This window comes from Hemitrygon akajei, chromosome 13 (genome assembly GCF_048418815.1).
Source record: "Hemitrygon akajei chromosome 13, sHemAka1.3, whole genome shotgun sequence".
In the NCBI taxonomy this organism is placed as follows: Eukaryota; Metazoa; Chordata; class Chondrichthyes; order Myliobatiformes; family Dasyatidae; genus Hemitrygon; species Hemitrygon akajei.
Window position 1 is genome coordinate 57,708,158 of NC_133136.1, and position 18,981 is coordinate 57,727,138.

Here is an 18,981-nt window from a genome sequence, read left to right on the forward strand (position 1 = left end):
ATTCTTTTGGATGATCTTCATTGACTTGTTTCCATCTTCCTTCCTGTGGCTGAGTTGATTATAACTATATTTCTCATATTTCCCATAATATATAAGGAATCCAGTTGGTCTAGTGAATATATGCTGGCCCTTCACCACCACAAAATTTTAAAAGATTTTCTTCTTTTGCCTAGCAGTGTAAAAAATGTACCTTTGTTCTTGATATATTCATGATTGTGGAAATCTCTCTATTCACCCTATCTAGCCAGTTGTGATCTTTAATACCGCTCAATCTTTGCTCCAAGGAGAACAAACATGCTTTTCCCAGTGTAGGCCTGAAAGAGAAATTCCTCAGCTCTGGAATGCTCAGAAATCATTGCCTATGAAGCATAAAATATCTTTAAAATAGGATTTCTAATTACCTAATTAGGACCTATTTAATTAGATTGTAATTAGATTACAAATCAGAAAGTGTCTATTTTTCTACCAATTTAGGATGCTTCTTGTATAAAATAACAAACTTAAGTACAATAAGGCAGAATTAAAGCCAAGCCTCAAACTTAATGTCTCAAAGTTGTCAATTATTTTCTATCCATTTTTATCATAAGTAGGATAGAATGGTGAATATCTTTCATTTTCTTTTAATATGGGACCTACTAATACTTAGTAATAATTAATTTAAATATGTAGTTAAGTAAATCTTCAAAATTGTTTTTTATCTTTTATGGTATAAAACTTCTCAAGAAAAATACATCAACATGAACATTAAAATATCAAAACTTTTCTCACTAACTATACAGATGAAAATAGTGGTTATAATACAGTTCAATTTTTCTTTTGTCGTAAAATACTTAAGATGTTTCCTCATCTTTTAAAATAATTTATTGTAAAACAAATGTTGTGACATTAATAAATAATTAATAAATTCTATTAATAAACTGCTGGAGGGACCAACAAGATGTGCAGCATCTGTGAGGAGGGGAAGGAGATAAAGGATGGTTGATATTTTGAGTTGAGTCCTTGCTTTGGGACTGAGAGTATAGAGAAAAGATGGCCTGCAGAAGGAGGTGAGAGGGAGGAGTGAGATGGGGACAGATCACTGATGTCATATCTGGATAGCCTACTACTCAGTGGTATGAATTTCATGGAAGGCATGCCTTCTGTGTTCCTTTCCTGCTCTTCCCATTCCTTTTGTTTGCCTTTCCTTTCACCAACTCCTATGACTTTCTAATCTGTTTATCACCCACACAGCTATATACCTGGGTTTATTTTCCCTTGGCCAACCCTTCCTATCCTCCTCCATCATCTGGATTCATCTGTCCATCATCCCCACCTCATCTGGTTTCACCCATCTCCTCCCAGCCCCTGTCTCAGCCACTGCCTTGGCTAACTTCCCTCTACACACAGTCCCGGTCTATGATCTCAACCTGAGATGTCCACTCTCCCTCTACCATGATAGATGTTGCTTAACTTGCTGAGGTCCTCCAATGGTTTGTCCTTCATTCTCCAGATTCCAGAATTTTCAGTCTCTTAGCTCTCCACTTCCTTCAATTACTTTGTTTAACAATAACTTCCCGAAATTTTCTACTTGGCATTTAATTACCAAACATTAGCAAATTTTACAAATCTTGAAATAAATAGAGGAACGAAGAGAGTAAAAGAATAATTAGTGACCTTTTTAATGTGACATTTAATATCTTATCAACTTAAATACCTCTTTGATATGTTATAGTGAAATGAATTTTATATAAATTATGTGGCTCATTTGTTATGAAAGTATTGTAGTAATTTTGCAGTAAATGCCAAATGAGTGAAAGAAAAGAAAGCTCAAGTGGAAGGCAATCAGACTAGTGTTCTATCATGTCATCAAGAACACAGATAAAGTCTGGAAGTGTGCACAAATGAATGATTTGACTCATTGAAGAAAGTGGCTTTTCCCTCTTACCATGACATGTATCTCATTTCACTGATAAAAATATTGTACATTGTTCCCACTGTTTCAATGTAATGTTTAGGTTTCATCTTATCTATACAATAACTGATTATTTTTGTTTGATGTTCCTGTGAACACTGCAAGAAATCTGACCACATTAAAAGTGATATGTAACTTCAAGTTGCTTTCTCGGATTACATCAATTGATTGCATTGCTCTGTAATGGTATTGTGAAATCAGAATTTGAAAATTAAGTAGAACTTGGGGTTTAAACTTATGGTGGAGTATGTTTGAACTCTTAATAAACTGGTAATAATGCATTATTCCATATTTAACAGGTTAAAACTATATTTCTCAGAGTTTTCAATCCTGGTTAACAAATAAAAATATTTACTTTTTGCTTTTTTACTTTACTTTATTGTCACCAAACAATTGATACTAGAGCGTACAATCATCACGGTGATATTTGTTCCTGCGCTCCGCGCTCCCTGAAGTACAAATCAAAGTAAATATAATAAAAATTTAAATTATAAATCATAATTAGAAAATAGAAAAGGGAAAGTAAGGTAGTGCAAGTCAGGTCCAGATACTTGGAAGGTACGGCCCAGATCCGGGTCAGGATCTGTTCAGCAATCTTATCACAGTTGGAAAGAAGCTGTTCCCAAATGTAGCCGTACGTATCTTCATGCTCCTGAACCTTCTCCAGGAGGGAAGTGGGACAAAAAGTGTGTTGGCTGGGTGGGTCTTGTCCTTGATTATCCTGGCAGCACTGCTCCGACAGCGTGTGGTGTAAAGTGAGTCCAAGGATGGAAGATTGGTTTGTGTGATGTGCTGGGCTGTGTTCGCGATCTTCTGCAGCTTCTTCTGGTCTTGGACACGACAACATCCATACCAGGTTGTGATGCATCCTAGAAGAATGCTTTCTACGGTGCACCTATAAAAATTAGTGAGGGTTTTAGGGGACAGGCCAAATTTCTTCAGCTTTCTCAAGAAGTAAAGGTGCTGGTGGGTCTTCTTGGCAGAGGACTCGGCTTGGTTAGACCAAGTCAGGTCATTTGTGTTATTCACCCCGAGGAACTTAAAGCTTTTGACCTGTTCCACCTGCGCACCACCGATGTAGATGGGGTTGTGCGGTCCGCTACTCCTTCTGAAGTCAACGACCAATTCCTTCGTCTTGCTGACATTGAGGGATGGGTTATATATTAGGTTGATATTATTTGTATATATTTTAGCAAAGCATCATAGTTTATTGTTAAATATAATAGTAATCAGTAAACAGTTGATCACTTTATTGGTGTTCATAATTAAATGTTTACCTGCAAGCCCATTATTCTAGCGTGCTTACAGGTTTGATTGTGATACATTCTGAAATATGTTAATATTAAAAAGTCCTATAATTCTAATTGCACAAATTATCTAGGGAGTTGCCCTCCAGTGACAATCCGCAATGTAATCCTTAAATCCTACATTTATATATTTTTCTGTAATTAGTTAATGAATTATTATAGACTCAGTCAAATTAGGGTGTGGGGAACAAATTGTTTTTATGCAACAAGGCAAATGGAAAATTTGACATTAAATGCGAGTGAGTGAAAAATAAGATAGTAAGTTAATGAGAGCTCTGGGAAAGCAGAACAAATAAAGGTTGGAAAATAGAAGAGGGTTCTGGTTGGTCTTAATGGTATATCCTAAAATGAAAGGATTATAATGTATTAGGCAAGTGAATTAAAGGAAGAGATAAATATTCAAGTATAATGTTGCTACTGCTGAAAAGAGTTTAAAGAGATGCAGTAATCATAACCTTGTTTTAGTTACAGGATTTTAAGCTAGATGGGAGATGTTTTTAAAAATCAAAGAAAATCTACAGATGTTTTACAAGTATAAGAGGATAGGAAAGAATGGGACTGATTAGAGACCAAACTCTCTTGTAAAGATGGCCATTTTTACTAGCTTCTAGGATTTTATTCCCTGGAGCATAAGAGAGCACAAGTGAGACAGTATAGATCTTATAGAAATATACAAAGTTATGAGTGGTATCGATAAGGTGAAGGTACGCATGCTTTTTCCTCTCAGGTTGAGTGCGACTAGAAGTCAAGATCATTGGTTAAAAGTTAAAGTTTAGATATTTAAAGGGAATTCTGAAGCAGAGTTACCTTACCCAGAGCTAGAGCAAATGTGGATTGAACTACCTGTGGAAGTGATGAGATGCGAATTGCAACATTTAAGAGAAGTTTGGATAGATACATGGATGAGAGAGATATGGAGGACTATGGTCTAGTGTGTGTGAGTGGGACTGGGCAGAAAACCAGGTCGGCACAGATTTGATGGTCTGTTTTTGTGCTAAAGTGCTCTATGACTTGGTGCCTACTGGGCTGCTCATTGCCCGTTATTTAAAAGGGAGACAGGCAAATTAAAGAATTACAAACCAAGTCAATGAAAGAAAAAGTATTGGTATCAAAAATGCATTGGTAAGCAGAAATTGAATCTGATTAATTTAGTTCAAAATGATCAAAAGGTAGAAGTAAAAGCTGGAGTCCGTGGAAGAGTGATAAATTAGTTCCAAAGTTGGTGTAGTGATGGAAAACAGAGAACAGTGGTTGACTGGTATTTTTGCAACATTTGTTGCAATCTTTGTAAAACAGTGAAATGTCTGTTGGTTTGTAGAACATCTTAAGAAACTGGAATTGCAAGGTAAACTTCTGTTCAATCCACAGTCAGAATACTATTACTGATTCAATGAGATATTAGCATCTTTTTCTATTACTGATTGGTATATTATTAAATTTTATTTAGTGTATTCACCACCTTCTATGATTTGCATTCAGATTAATTTACTTATCGCATGTACATGGAAATATACAATGAAATGCATTGTGTGCATTTCAACCAACACAGTCTAAGGATGCGCTGGGTCAGCCTGTGTCAACACTGGAATGGTTTGTCCAAGTTTTAACCCCAAACTTTGTATTGCACACGGTTTACAATGTGGTCCTCTCAGTTTTATGTGTCTACAGTAAGATTTGGTGGGGTGGTGACAAGGGTTGCAGAAGGGGATGGGTGACTGATGGATTTGATTTCTGTAATAGTTATGGAGTAAATGGTCACTTCTAATGGGTAGTAAGGTATTAGTAGCTGGCTAGCCTTTATCTCTGGCAGGTCAGAATTTAGTTGCATTTTGTGGAGTCAGTTGAACATATTCTCCTACCCCAGCAATCCTTCATCTTTGAGAGTAGTAACATTATATTTTATGTTATAATACTACACAGGAACCATAAACCAAATAATGTAAAATTTTACTTTTTACTTCATGACTTGGAAGCACCATACTTGTGCAGGCATAGTACAGTATCTACTATACATATCATACACATATCAGTCCCACAGTGAGATTTGTTAAGAGCCTTGTTCATGAAATCTGTATTTTAGATCAATGTTTGGTATTGGTTAATATTGTCATAGCAAATGCTGGCTGCTTTTTATTGGTGCTTTTTTTATGCTTGCTTTACTGGAATTGGAACTGTGAGTGTAATGCAAGGGCTCAGCTTTCATCTGCATTTCATCAGCTTATATCGTATCAGCTCTTTTTAAGATGGAATTACTTTGTTCATTAGTAAGTAACCACCTTTAATATTGCAGAAAGTTCACCATTAAATCTTCATGTTATTTCATGTGTAACAAGTCGTGGCATTAATTTATCTATGTTCACTTTTTATAGGAGCTGGAGTTATGTCGAAGGCTATACAAACTTCACTTCCAACTATTACTTCTGTATCAAGCCTACTGCAAACTTATAAATCAAGTGGACATGATCAAGAAAGAGGCTGAGGTAAACAATTTCTGCTATCAAGTGTTATGCTTTCTCTACCCATCATTGGCAGGGTGACTTATCCACCTTCAATTCAATTGTGTCTAACTTTGTTAAAATCAGCTTCTTTGCTACTTAACAATTGGACAACAGCTATTCTCATAATTGTTCTCCAGTGGTCATTCTATGAATTTCCTCTTTTCTCACACATAACAGAATTTGTAAAAAAAAAAAAACTGATGAAATATATTGTATTTGAAACATTCACCATACAGTCGGCCCTCCTTATCTGCGGATTCTGCATGTGCAGATTCAACCAACTGCGGATCGGGAAAACCCCGAAGTTCTCTCTCTAGCACTCGTCATTTGAGCATGTATAGACTACTTTTTCTTGTCATTATTCCCTAAACAATACAGTATAACAACTATTTACATAGCATTTACATTGTATCAGGTATTATAAGTAATCTAGAGATGATTTAGAAGTACAGGCAGTCCCCGGGTTATGAACGAGTACTGTTCCTGAGTCCGTCTTTAAATCGGATTTGAAGTCGGAACAGATACGTCCAGTATTATTTAGCATCAGTTAGTCAAATGTTTGTCTTTGTATATAGTGTATATTTTACCTTTCTATGCAACTAAAACACTTAAGAAATTGTTACGTTCCCCAGTAACCGGGTGACTTACCAGCAAAGATAGAGAGGTCCGCTGAAGCCTGATGCTACTATTTTCAAACGTTTTATTTATAAAGGGGCACAAACGTATGGTTAATACAAAACATTCAGATCATATACATCGTCAAAACTCAATCTAAAGCACAGGTATAGTAATAATCAATCAAAAATAAGCTCTATCGTTGTCTAGGGGATACTGAGTCCAATGGAATATCAGAGTCAATCAAAGTCTGCAGGCTTCCCCGTTTCAGGAACCGCTGGCATTTCACGTGTTGGAGAGAGAGAAAAGGAACACTTGCCCGTCGTCCTTGCGAAGCAAATCCCTGCTGTTAGTTAAAGCGGTTTTTCCTTTTGGGTCCAGCCACAGACTCCCGATCCGGAATCTAACGCACGTGGCTTCCTTCAGAATGGCTTCCCGCTTCGACGGGAAGCACTATCGTGTCTTCTTCGTGTGTCTCCTTGGTGCGTCTGAGGCCCCGCCTCGGCAGCCCACCTTTTATCTGGACTGGCAGGGTTGTAGATGTCAATCAGGGTGGGGGTGAGGCAATCTTTCCCCCATCACCCATCTCACATTGCCCTGAGGGTTTGCACATATTCCAGTTCCTTATTCCACAAAGGTGTCTCCCAAGACAATGGCTATGTCCAAGGCTTTTGTCTTGCTGAGTGGCCAGCCCACATTCCAAACCGTAAGGCTCTCTCTCTTGCGATTCTGACAAAGGAGGGGGCTGAGGTCATGACAAAATGTATGTATTTCAATAATTAAACCACTGCGTTGCTTAGTAATAATTGTAGCTTTCATCGGGGCAGGGCCTTTCACATGATCCATTAAAATTGTAACGATCATTGACCGACAATAGCCTAACGCTTTTCCGAAGGCATTTCACCTTTTCAGTCGCTTTATTACTTCCACTTTATTTTCAATCGTGATGGTGATTATTTTTGTGAACAGAAACACTGCGGATTCAGAGCTGCACCAGGTCCTAATGTCCACCAGACTGAGACAGGTTAAATAAAGTCCGGGGTTCCGCTGAGTCCTAAAGACCACCACACTGAGCCAGGTTAAATAAGGGACTTGAGTATCCGCGGGGGGGGGGGTCCCAGAACCAGTCGCCTGAGGATAAGGAAGGTCGACTGTACTTTCAAGCCTAAATTTCAGTTTGTTCTTTTACAGAGCGTTTCAACCATCTCTTGATTTTTTTTTTGCTCTTCACATGCTTTACCTTTATTTTTTATCCTCATTTTGAGCCCCATGCCTCCCAGATATACTTTCTCTTTCCTGTCAGCATACTGCTGAACTTGTCATGTTAAATTTCATTGTTTTAATACTTTTTTTAAGTCACTTCATTATTCTTTACAGTGGTTGTATTATGTTAAATGTGCTTAAACAAAACATTTTTAGCAGTATAGTCTTGAACAATTTCTCTACTGTGTAATAAACTTTAAAAGTTAAGAGCTTAAATTTGCACATTATCACATTTATCACGTTAGCTGTTATAGCAAGACTGAGTTCAGTATAGTCTACAAAAGGAAGAGAACTAAAAAGCTGCTAAAATGCCAGGTTTTTGTTAAGGTTTTATTGAGGATCACTTCTAAGTGATGAGACTGAAATGGAACTCATTAAGTGGGTGAATCTGCTAATGGACAAATTGCAATAGAGCATTCAGATAGTGTAAAATAATTGTGAACAGAGAAACAGCTTGTATCTCAAAAATGGGAGAACTCTAATGGCTAAAGTAAGAGCAATGTGCAGCTAAAAGGATCTGTACCACAAATGTGAATAGAGAGTAAGATATATATATGTTGATCCAGGTGAGTGATAGAAATAAGCAGAAAAATTATCTAACAGTGGTAATAGCTACAAAATAAAAGTATGAAAATAAACTTAAAAATATAAAATACAACACAAACGTTTCAGTAAGGACACAAATGTGAAAATTACAATAATCGAAACAAAGGTAATGAAGTAAATAAGGGCACTAAAAAGTGATAAATTCTCAAGACATAGAACATAGAATAGTACAGCACGTTACAGGCCCTTCGGCCCACAATGTTGTTCCGACCCTCAAACCCTGCCTCCCATATAACCCTCCACCTTAAATTCCTCCATATACCTGTCTAGTAGTCTCTTAAACTTCACTAGTGTATCTGCCTCCACCACTGATTTCAGGCAGTGCATTCCACACACCAACCACTCTCTGAGTGAAAACCCTTCCTCTAATATCCCCCTTGAACTTCCCTCCCCTGACCTTAAAGCCATGTCCTCTTGTACTGAGCAGTGGTGCCCTGGGGAAGAGGCGCTGGCTGTCCACTCTGTCTATTCCTCTTAATATCTTGTACACCTCTATCATGTCTCCTCTCATCCTCCTCCTCTCCAAAGTGTAAAGCCCTAACTCCCTTAATCTCTGATCATAATCCATACTCTCTAAACCAGGCAGCATCCTGGTAAATCTCCTCTGTACCCTTTCCAATGCTTCCACATCCTTCCTATAGTGAGGTGACCAGAACTGGACACAGTACTCCCAAGTGTGGCCTAACTAGAGTTTTATAGAGCTGCATCATTACATCGCGTCTCTTAAACTCTATCCCTCGACTTATGAAAGCTAACACCCCATAAGCTTTCTTAACTACCCTATCTACCTGTGAGGCAACTTTCTGGGATCTGTGGACATGTACCCCCAGATCCCTCTGCTCTTCCACACTACCAAGTATCCTGCCATATACTTTGTACTCTGCCTTGTTTGTCCTTCCAAAGTGTACCACCTCACACTTCTACCCCCACAGCCAGGTCGTTAATAAAAATCATGAAAAGTAGAGGTCCCAAAACAGATCCTTGTGGGACACCACTAGTCACAACCCTCCAATCTGAATGTACTCCCTCCACCACGACCCTCTGCCTTCTGCAGGCAAGCCAATTCTGAATCCACCTGGCCAAACTTCCCTGGATCCCATGCCTTCTGACTTTCTGAATAAGCCTACCATGTGGAACCTTGTCAAATGCCTTACTAAAATCCATGTGCATCACATCCACTACACTACCCTCATCTATATGCCTGGTCACCTCCTCAAAGAACTCTATCAGGCTTGTTAGGCACGATCTGCCCTTCACAAAGCCATGCTGACTGTCCCTGATCAGACCATGATTCTCTAAATGCCCACAGATCCTATCTCTAAGAATCTTTTCCAACAGCTTTCCCACCACAGACGTAAGGCTCACTTACCTCACTTACCTGGTCTATAATTACCTGGACTATCCCTACTACCTTTTCTGAACAAGGGAACAACATTCGCCTCCCTCCAATCCTCTGGTACCATTCTCGTGGACAACGAGGACATAAAGATCCTAGCCAGAGGTTCAGCAATCTCTTCCCTTGCCTCGTGGAGCAGCCTGGGGAATATTCCATCAGGCCCCGGGGACTTATCCGTTCTAATGTATTTTAACAACTCCAACACCTCCTCTCCCTTAATATCAACATGCTCCAGAACATCAACCTCACTCATATTGTCCTCACCGTCATCAAGTTCCCTCTCATTGGTGAATACCGAAGAGGAGTATTCATTGAGGACCTCGCTCACTTCCACAGCCTCCAGGCACATCTTCCCACTTTTATCTCTAATCAGTCCTACCTTCACTCCTGTCATCCTTTTGTTCTTCACATAATTGAAGAATGCCTTGGGGTTTTCCTTTACCCTACTCGCCAAGGCCTTCTCATGCCCCCTTCTTGCTCTTCTCAGCCCCTTCTTAAGCTCCTTTGTTGCTACCCTATATTCCTCAATAGACCCATCTGATCCTTGTTTTTCTCCAAATGTTTTTCTTCCCAGAGATTTAAAGGGAGTAGATAAGATATTAAAGGCACCCTTACCATAATTTTCCAAAATGAAAAGAGATTACTAGAAATGCTCAGCAGTTAGGTAGCATTTGTTTAGAGAGAGAGAGAGAGAGAGAATGCATTATTGGCATAGCCACTTTGTTACCCATTTGCTTCTGCCTGCCATGTACCACGTTGCTTATTGCTGTCTGACATCTGTCATTGCCCAGCAAACACAAGCTGGCTTATCCTAACCAATCATTTGGACCCACAGAACTACTTTGACAGACCACCGAGTCTCCATCCCTCAGATCAACTGACTGTCAAACTTGTTGATGCAATCAGATTATTAAGTTTATAAATGCCTTTTGACATTCACATTCCACAGCACTCAAGACACAAAGATAATTTACATTTTTGTGGTCCATTTAAAAATATATCTTCCCAAAAAATTTGGTTGAAAGTTATAGACAGAGATAGCCATAATTAATGTGACAGGTAAATAATCTTACATTGGAACTCATCAACTCTTGACACAAACAGGAAAGCAGAAATACAAGTGATTCTGCAAATGCTGGAAATCAGGAAATGATAGCTATGTGGAATTGCAGATATCGGGATTCAGCAATGTGCCTGGATAGAAGATGGGGTGCTGGAATTTCTTTTGGTCCTCAGAACAGTTTAGGAGTGAGAGTGGATAGAGAATTAAAAGATACAGGCAACTGGAAGCACATGGTTACCCAGTCTACTTTTGGGTTCTCCACTGTAAAGGAATCCACATGTTAAGCACATGGACGTCACTGGAGATGACCTGGGGTTCCAAACATTTTCAGTCTTAATGACTTAGATGATGGGATAGAAGTCCATGTATTCTAAATATACTGATAGAGTGAAAGGGCAAAAGGATTCAAATTAAGCTAATGTTAAGCTAATCTTTTTGCTGACATCCTGGTTATAAAATTATTTGAATCAGGAATTATCAGGAACAGCAATTATCAATGTGATAATCACAATTATCCCTTTGCCTCCAGAAATGCAATTGACCAGCAGAGCTCCACCAGCAGTTTGTGTTTTTTTAGCTGAATAATCAATCCAAAGGTATAAGCAAACATTTGGATTTTATCATTGATTATGTTGGATTTTATTTTTTCCGAACATCCCCACAGCAATCCTATAGAGCACCATTTTGGATACCTAAATTATACAAAATATTGTTTAAAAAGAATGCATTAAAATACAATTGTGCTCATCAATGGAGAAATTGAAACAATTTAGAAATAAAATTGAGGCACATGATTAAGCAAAAGAGTGCCAAACCACAGTACTTAGGCTCTTGGCCTTCAATATTCAGTAATTTCAAGACTGGTATCATAACTCACAAAGTACCTGTCTTGTCCATTTAAAGAAAAACACTTCAGATTATTTAGAGTTGAAAATACATCACCATTCCTTAATTGACACTGCATAGCCCTTTCATAAAGTCTACCTAGCAGAGATTCAAGATTTTGTGTGACTACCAACTTGAAGGGAAAATAGGAATGGGAAATAAATACTAACTTTCTCAGAAACATATCATATAATAAGGCAAATTTAAAATACGTGTATCATATTTTGTTCTTCGGCTACTTAACAACTTAAGTACCATGTGTGATGTTTGGCAGAACCACGTGAAAGTTGGTTTTCATATATGTCTTTTTTTTTAAAAGGTGATAAATATGTCTGAGGAATTAGCTTTGCTGGAAGCAAGTCTGAAAGAGGCAGAAGGTATTAGTGATGAAGTTGAAGTCCCTGAAACCTTGCAAACATGCACAGAGACTGCCATTCAATCTCTCATTGAATCTTTGAGAAATAAGGAGTTTCCTTCTGCACTTGCTCAAGTCAAAGCATTCAGGTAACATATCTGATTATTTTGTTCAGGATATGGTAGGAGGAATGAAGATCCAATTTTTTATTATTGAATTAACTCATTTCCAAAATTTAAAGCAAACAAATCAACTACATTATGAACAATGCAACATGATTTGACAAATTAATTGAGTGATTAATTTCACGCAAATTCCTTTGTTACTTTCACATTTGGAACTTCTAAAGTACAGCTGATATTTGATTCCTACACCAGCTCACTATATCATTTTTCCAATATTCATTATGCTTGCAACTGAAAAATCTATAACATTAGTCATAAATGGATTTTACTTCTGAATGAATTTTCTGTCGCACCTGAGCAGTTTTCACTAATAAGAAACCTGACTATATCATAGGGGAAAATCCTAATATTGATATACATTGGGATTCAAAAGTCTTTGACTGTGTCAGCTTCCCCATTCATCCTATCTTATATGATCCATCTTGTGGCAAAGTTGTTGAATATCCTTTTCATAGGTATTTTCCACGTTACCAATTCCTTGATCAAACTTTACTTTCTATGGTTAGTTTTTCACCAGAAGGATCAGTAGCTTAAAATCTTGGATCATAAGCCTGCCACAAGCATTAGTTTCAGGGCCGCCTTAATTCTTGACTGTAATACGATGAAAAGGGATATCAAACTGGGTGCTGTAATAGACATGGCACTGTGAACAAAGTTCTCTCCTCATGTTATTACTTATTGCTGGAATCTGATTTTACAAACCAACATTACGTCCTAAATGTTTACAAATACTTGATATGAAAATAAAAACTGCAGATTCTGTAAACCTAAATTAGAACCAAAAACTGTTAGAAATACTCAGGAAGTCAGAAAGCACCTGCAGGAAGAGAAACAGTTAACATCTCAAGTCAAAGATCCTTCATAAGGACACGTGTGGCCTAACCTGCTCAGTATTTCCAGCATTTTCTGTTTTTAATCTTGATAAGATCTATTAAATTTGATAAGTAGTTGTTACATTTGCAATTATTTTTAATACTATAATGGAGATTTGAATGCATTAATGTTAGAAATCATCCAAAATCAAAGCTCTTGGTAAATTAACTTCTACATTTTTATCCACCAGATCTGTATGGCCCAATGATATTTTCGGAAATGGGGAAGATGATCCAATACAAACCCTCCTACATATTTATTTTCGCCATCAGACATTGGGCCAAACTGGCAGCTTTGCTGTGGTAGGGTCAAACCAGGATTTATCCAAAGTCTGCTCTAAACTGATGGAGTTGAATCTACAAATTCGTGAATCTCTGCGAACTGTGCAGTCATACCAACTTCTGGCAAAGTCAACACCTGTGGCTGATGTTCAGAGTACTGGATTTTAATTTACAGCAGTAACTCAATATTTACACATTGCATTAAGATACAGTATGAATATTAACCATATCCTCTCCCTCCCATCAGCTTCAATTTGTTTTGAACACTCACCAGGTTGCATCTATTTATAGAAATAGTCAGACATATAAAGAACCAGGTTGTTAAATGGGATAAGAAAAACTAGTGAGCAGCACCTGCACACAATTAACAACAGTATGGGCAAGCACTCCAGTTGCACAAAATAAGGTTTGACAGTGCAATCATTAAGTCATGGTATATTGCACTAGTACTGTAGCCATTACTGAAAGAAAAAGGCATGGAAGGGCACATAATCTTCTTTTTCTGAAGACAAGCCAGCTCCCAAGTAATAATGTATAATAATGACATTCAGGCGCTCTGCGGCAGGTGGAATGATGCTAAAAATCAGCTAGGAAATGGCTTTAGGCTGAATAACCTGCAAGGCTTCAAAGCAACACATTGGCAATGTCAGTTTTCAGTGTCGGGACAAAAACGGGTTAAACCCCTTGGACAAAATTTCATACCACTATCCCTGTGGTAAAAGATTATATACAAGAGGTTAACTTGATTTGACATTGACTGCAGGCTTTAGCATAAAGTGTTAATAGTTCATAAGATCTCTCAGAGCATGTCTGGAAACATTTTTTAAGAAATTTATTTTGTATTAGAGTTAATATGATCCATGGTATGCTGTAGAAAATCTTATAGAAAGTTGGGATACCAAACTGAGTTTTACTCAGCAATGTAAAACTAATACTGCAAACTGTTATTTTGTTTACTGTTCAGTGGACATTAGATGTTCCCTGCTCAGTAATTACTGTATGTTACAAATACTGATGGTATATAACCAAAAATGCGCCTGGGACTTAACAAAGTGGCAGCAAAAAGTGCCACATTCTAGCCATTTTCATTAGGAGGACTCACCTAAGTTATTCTACTCTGTAAATATTTTAGACTTGTATAGTGTAAAAAAAGTATTTCCTTGTATATTTGTGCATTGCACTGTTGAGAATAGGTGTATAAAACTAATGCAAAACAAAATACTTAAGTACTGGTAATGAGTCTTTATCTGCTGCCTCTCCAGTCTGAATTTAGATAAACCTGAGAGCAAATAATATTCTGTCTACTCATCTGTCTCCCGTGGATTTTGAACTTCGGGACCATCTTTTGCTGCATTATTGGGAAAGACAAAGACTGAATACACAACATTAGTGATACTCGAGGAAGAATGCTGAAACTTTCCAGCTTTTGAAATAAATGAGATTGTTCACAGCAGTGGCTTTCTTTGGGGAAAGAAATTGAATGTAAATTCACCCATTGATGGTGTACTGCCTCTGTTTGCTGGGAATGACCCTGCTTATTATATGCATCTATCCTATCCACTGTGATTTTTATTGGGCTCCAACTCGTGGAGCATAGAATGTACTGTTCAATTTTGGCTTTTTGCCTTCTGAGAAAGTGAACTGTAGACCAGGCATACTTGTAATGAATTGTATGAGTTTAAAGGCACTGTGCATGCTATCAGACTGCAAACAGTAGTTAATATAATTTAAGGCTCTGTAACCAGTCATAGCAAATTAACAAATCACTGTAATCATTCTTCAACAATGATAAATTATTTTGTTGGCAGTTTGGTACTATGACTCAAATATTTGATGGGGAAAGTAGTTCATCCATTTTAAATTTCATATCTTAATTTTAATACATTTATGATTTCTTGATAGTACAATGTGATCAATTCTGTTTGGGGTAGTTTTAGAATTGCCCCTGTTTGAATAACCAAAAGCTAACCATCTGAACAAGTACCTTATTGTGTTTACACTGCTGCATGAGGGGAGCAAATAATGATGCAAGTAGATCACATGAACTTTCTCTTTCCACAGTCCCACTAGATATTGAGTATTTGAAGTACTTCCCAGCTGAACGAAGACTTGAATTTTGCTCTCTCTCTACCATGTTTTATTTGAAAATCTCAATCTGGGAAGATTGCTGCTTTTCATTAGTGCAAGAACTGTGTGACAAAGGTATTGACTGGAATTTGGTTAATATCCATTTAAGAATTAGAAATCACAATTTGAAATGATAGCTGAAATTAAACTGGGTGTGGATATGCAAGGAGTCATGGATTTATACAACATAACCATGAATAGGCAGAGGTTTTTTAAAAAATCACCACAAAGGTAATATTTTCAGCCCTTTTTAGTACATTACCTTATGGGCTGGTTTAATGTAAAATGCTCATTATAATGTTCATGTATAAATGGGGATGATTTTCTCTTTAGACTGAGCATCTTGGAATTTAAAAAACAATCTTTTCTTTCCCCATCAACATTTATTGATAAGTGAACAACCAGTTTAGAAAACACAAGGGTGTTTAAATATGATTCCACTCTCTCTTTCCCCCCCCCCCATTGTTTTTCTGCTGGAGGTGTAAACTACAGATGCTGAATTGCAACTTGGATAGCTATGATAATACAAGAGATTTTGTGAAATCAATGCAATTAGACTTGTGGTATATACACTGGCTGCAGGTGCTACACTGGGTAAAACAGCTGGCAGAGCCCTCAGGTCAAGCATAATTTATGGAAGCTAAAGGACAGTTGAAGTTATACATCAAAAGAAACTCTGTCACCTACCCTACTAGATGGCATTCACTTTTGACAGCAACCACCTTAATAGTAATTTAAACATCAGAAAGCTATTTGTTTCCTTAAGCTCTTGTACACCAATGGCAGATTCAACTACCACCACCTACATTTAAGAGCTGTTTCTATTTACACCCAATGCACTTGGCCACCCCTGCGGCTGAAAGATATTATTCTGCTAGAGCTCAACTGTGGCATGGATTATGGTTTCATAGTCTAAATAATGTACTTAAAATCCAGAAGGGTAATAGTAATCACAGTGGTAGAAATTTGAGAGAGCATTGTGACTGGAAGTTTAAAATAAATGCTGGAAATACACATGTCAACGAGCTAATTGCAAGAGAAACCTCTCGAGTGGATGTGAAATTAATTAGTTCTGATACAATAGTGCAGAAGACTATCGTACTCGGCTAGATGCAGGACAGGTAAGCGTTAGGGCAAAATTAAAATTATAGGAAACGGTCAACTACGCAAAGGTAATAGGTGACAACACTTGCTATCTACTCTTGGCCTCTCCCCCCACCACGTTCTTCATCACATGTACAGCGAAGTTTGCCTCAAATCGTGATCTTTGAAGTGTGGGAGGAAGCCATGTACCCACGCGGTCAGCCTTAACCATTCCGCCTCCCGGTATTATAGCAGCCAACAACCATGTGGATCCAAATTTTGGAGGGGCTGGAATTTAACTGTAACGAATGTGCCAGCTCGTGAAATAGAGTTTCAAGTGCAGAATCGGAAACCAGAAATTGTTACTAAAACTTTCCTAGGGATTCGTTGTGTGGATTAATATTCACCGTAAACTGTTTTAAGATATTGCCTATTTCAGGAAACGGCGATCAGAAAATATGCTTTTTTTTTTAAACACACTTTATTTTTGCAATGTTATTAAATCAAAAAGACTACTTCCTGCGTTCCGTTAACTCGAGTTCGGAGCAGGAAATTAACCACACCATCGAAATCAAATGATGTATTTGAAGCTGAAAGTGCTGTCACACGAGAGTCGTTTACCCTTGCACCTGCCACATAGGTCTTGACGATGTGGCCTCTTTGGGTCAACGTGCCGCATTTTGATGGGGCAGGTGCATCTTGTCTGTCTGCAGGTCTGATAGGGCAAGAAAAAACATGTCTCACTGCTGGGTGCTCCTGAAAATTCGTCTATAGTAGCTGTCTGCTTCCAGCGCTACTTACTTGACAGGTGATGTTCTCGACTCGGTAAGGGTTGTACGCCTTTTCGCAGGTTCTGCAAAACTGTTTGAAGTAGACCTGTGGGGAGAGGGGATTCGTGAAACAGACGAATCTCAAAGAATATATGAACGCGCTGGCTTATACTTGCCTTGTTAGTGCCCTGCACGCACCAGACGTAAGCACTCTCCCAACGAGCACTGCAGTCCTTGCAGTGGAAGTATCCATACTTTTGCTCTAGAAACTAAACCAAAAACACTTTAGTCCATGTAAAAACGGTACCTGCCTTTGGTTAATGGCGTGAGGTGAATAAAATGGTTTAAGGCTACACAAAAAGAACCAGGGAAAGCCTTACTGCTGGTACTTCAACCCCAAGAACAGCCGGGGCAGGAAAATTTGCTGTAGGAATTTAAAGGAACAAGAAACATGTGTGCATCAGGGACTCGAGGAAAATATTTTTCCCCTCCCCACAGCTGCTATTCGACCCGCTATGTTTCTCATTTGTTGCTCAAGATTTTAGAGTCTTCAGAGCACGTTTCTGGGTGGAGAGAGTGGCAACTCCTCGCTCCCAATGTTGAGCCAGTGGGATGTTCTATGTACAAAATGCGTGCTTGGCATATGCTGAAGTGAGCTACATTGTTACTGAAACTAAACAGGTTTGAAATGCCTATTATCCAACGGGTAGAATATCGTGGATTAAAATAACCCCCACGCTGGTAACCTTTAAGTCATTTATTAATATGACTGGAATTATATTCCTTTATATCCCCCGCTTATTCTTTTCAATGCACAGGAAACACCTTGTGATTCAGACCATTTAAACGGCTGATGGGTTCAAGTTTAATTCCTAATTTTTACTTTTACCGCTTGAAGGAATGTTTTAAAATGAAATTCTCACCTGAAATTTTAGCCGTCTCTCATTTTTGGCAGTATTGACTACTACGTCTTCGTTATTTTGCTTTTTCTTTGTATTCTCAGGTTCTTGGGTATTAGTCCCATCCAGAACTGTTGAGCTTGTCTCCTCTGAACTCTGTACTGGCTCCAACGTGGCCTCCTGTTTTTTGTTTTCCTTCACTCCTTCTGAAAGTGTCTTCTCTCGCGGCTCTTTAGAATCTGCCTTTCTAGTATCCTGGTCGTCTTCATTGATGAATGTGTTTAGGTTGGACGACATGAGAGGCGAGAAGATAGCCAAGGTTCTCCGGAATCGAACATTCTTGGGCATACTCGCCTGACTCCCTTGGACCTGGTTTGGTGAAGCCCGGTATTTGAAGGTTACTTCTTTCTGCCTCATAGTCATCTTCATGAGTGTTCTTGGACCCAAGGAACATTGCACAGACGAGTCGACTTTAGGGCAAACCTGCACTCCGATGTCTTTGGTGTTGGCTTTTCTCATTCTTGGAGTTAAGTTTGGGTTTACCTGAGACAATATGGCTTTAAGCTGAGCGCGTTGATAGTTGTCAAAATACTCGATAGGGTCCGCATAGTTGTTTAGGTACTGTCTTTGCCTCCAATTACAACTTTTTGGTCGATAACTCAAATATTGATAAGAGTAAGGATTATATGGCGAGTAAATATAATCAAACACCTCTTCCCCTAAGGTAGCCATTGCTTTAGGCAGAGAGATACAAAGCCTTGCTTTATTTAAATAGTCCACTCAGTCAATTACACGGCTGTCTTTGATTGATTCAAACAATTCCT

The 18,981-nt window shown here is 38.3% G+C and overlaps 2 protein-coding genes across 11 annotated transcripts in view; one reads left to right on the plus strand and one right to left on the minus strand.

Annotated features, from left to right (window-relative positions):
* fryl (furry homolog, like) overlaps window positions 1–15,085 on the plus strand; it is a 333,936-nt gene extending 318,851 nt beyond the window's left edge. For all 10 annotated transcript variants that reach the window (XM_073064691.1, XM_073064693.1, XM_073064685.1 and 7 more), the window contains 3 exons: window positions 5,628–5,738; window positions 11,904–12,088; window positions 13,188–15,085. In XM_073064691.1, the coding sequence (XP_072920792.1) occupies window positions 5,628–5,738; window positions 11,904–12,088; window positions 13,188–13,446 (555 nt within the window). In that variant the 3' untranslated portion in view covers window positions 13,447–15,085. The remainder of the gene's footprint in view (window positions 1–5,627; window positions 5,739–11,903; window positions 12,089–13,187) is intronic.
* A 1,865-nt stretch (window positions 15,086–16,950) lies between these two features.
* zar1 (zygote arrest 1) lies at window positions 16,951–18,945 on the minus strand. The gene is made up of 4 exons (XM_073063954.1): window positions 18,182–18,945; window positions 17,435–17,527; window positions 17,290–17,364; window positions 16,951–17,203 (listed from the first exon to the last, which is right to left on the minus strand). Exons 1-4 carry the CDS (start codon window positions 18,887–18,889, stop codon window positions 17,060–17,062), a joined length of 1,020 nt encoding a protein of 339 aa, XP_072920055.1. The 5' UTR covers window positions 18,890–18,945; the 3' UTR covers window positions 16,951–17,059.
* Window positions 18,946–18,981: the final 36 nt, after the last annotated feature.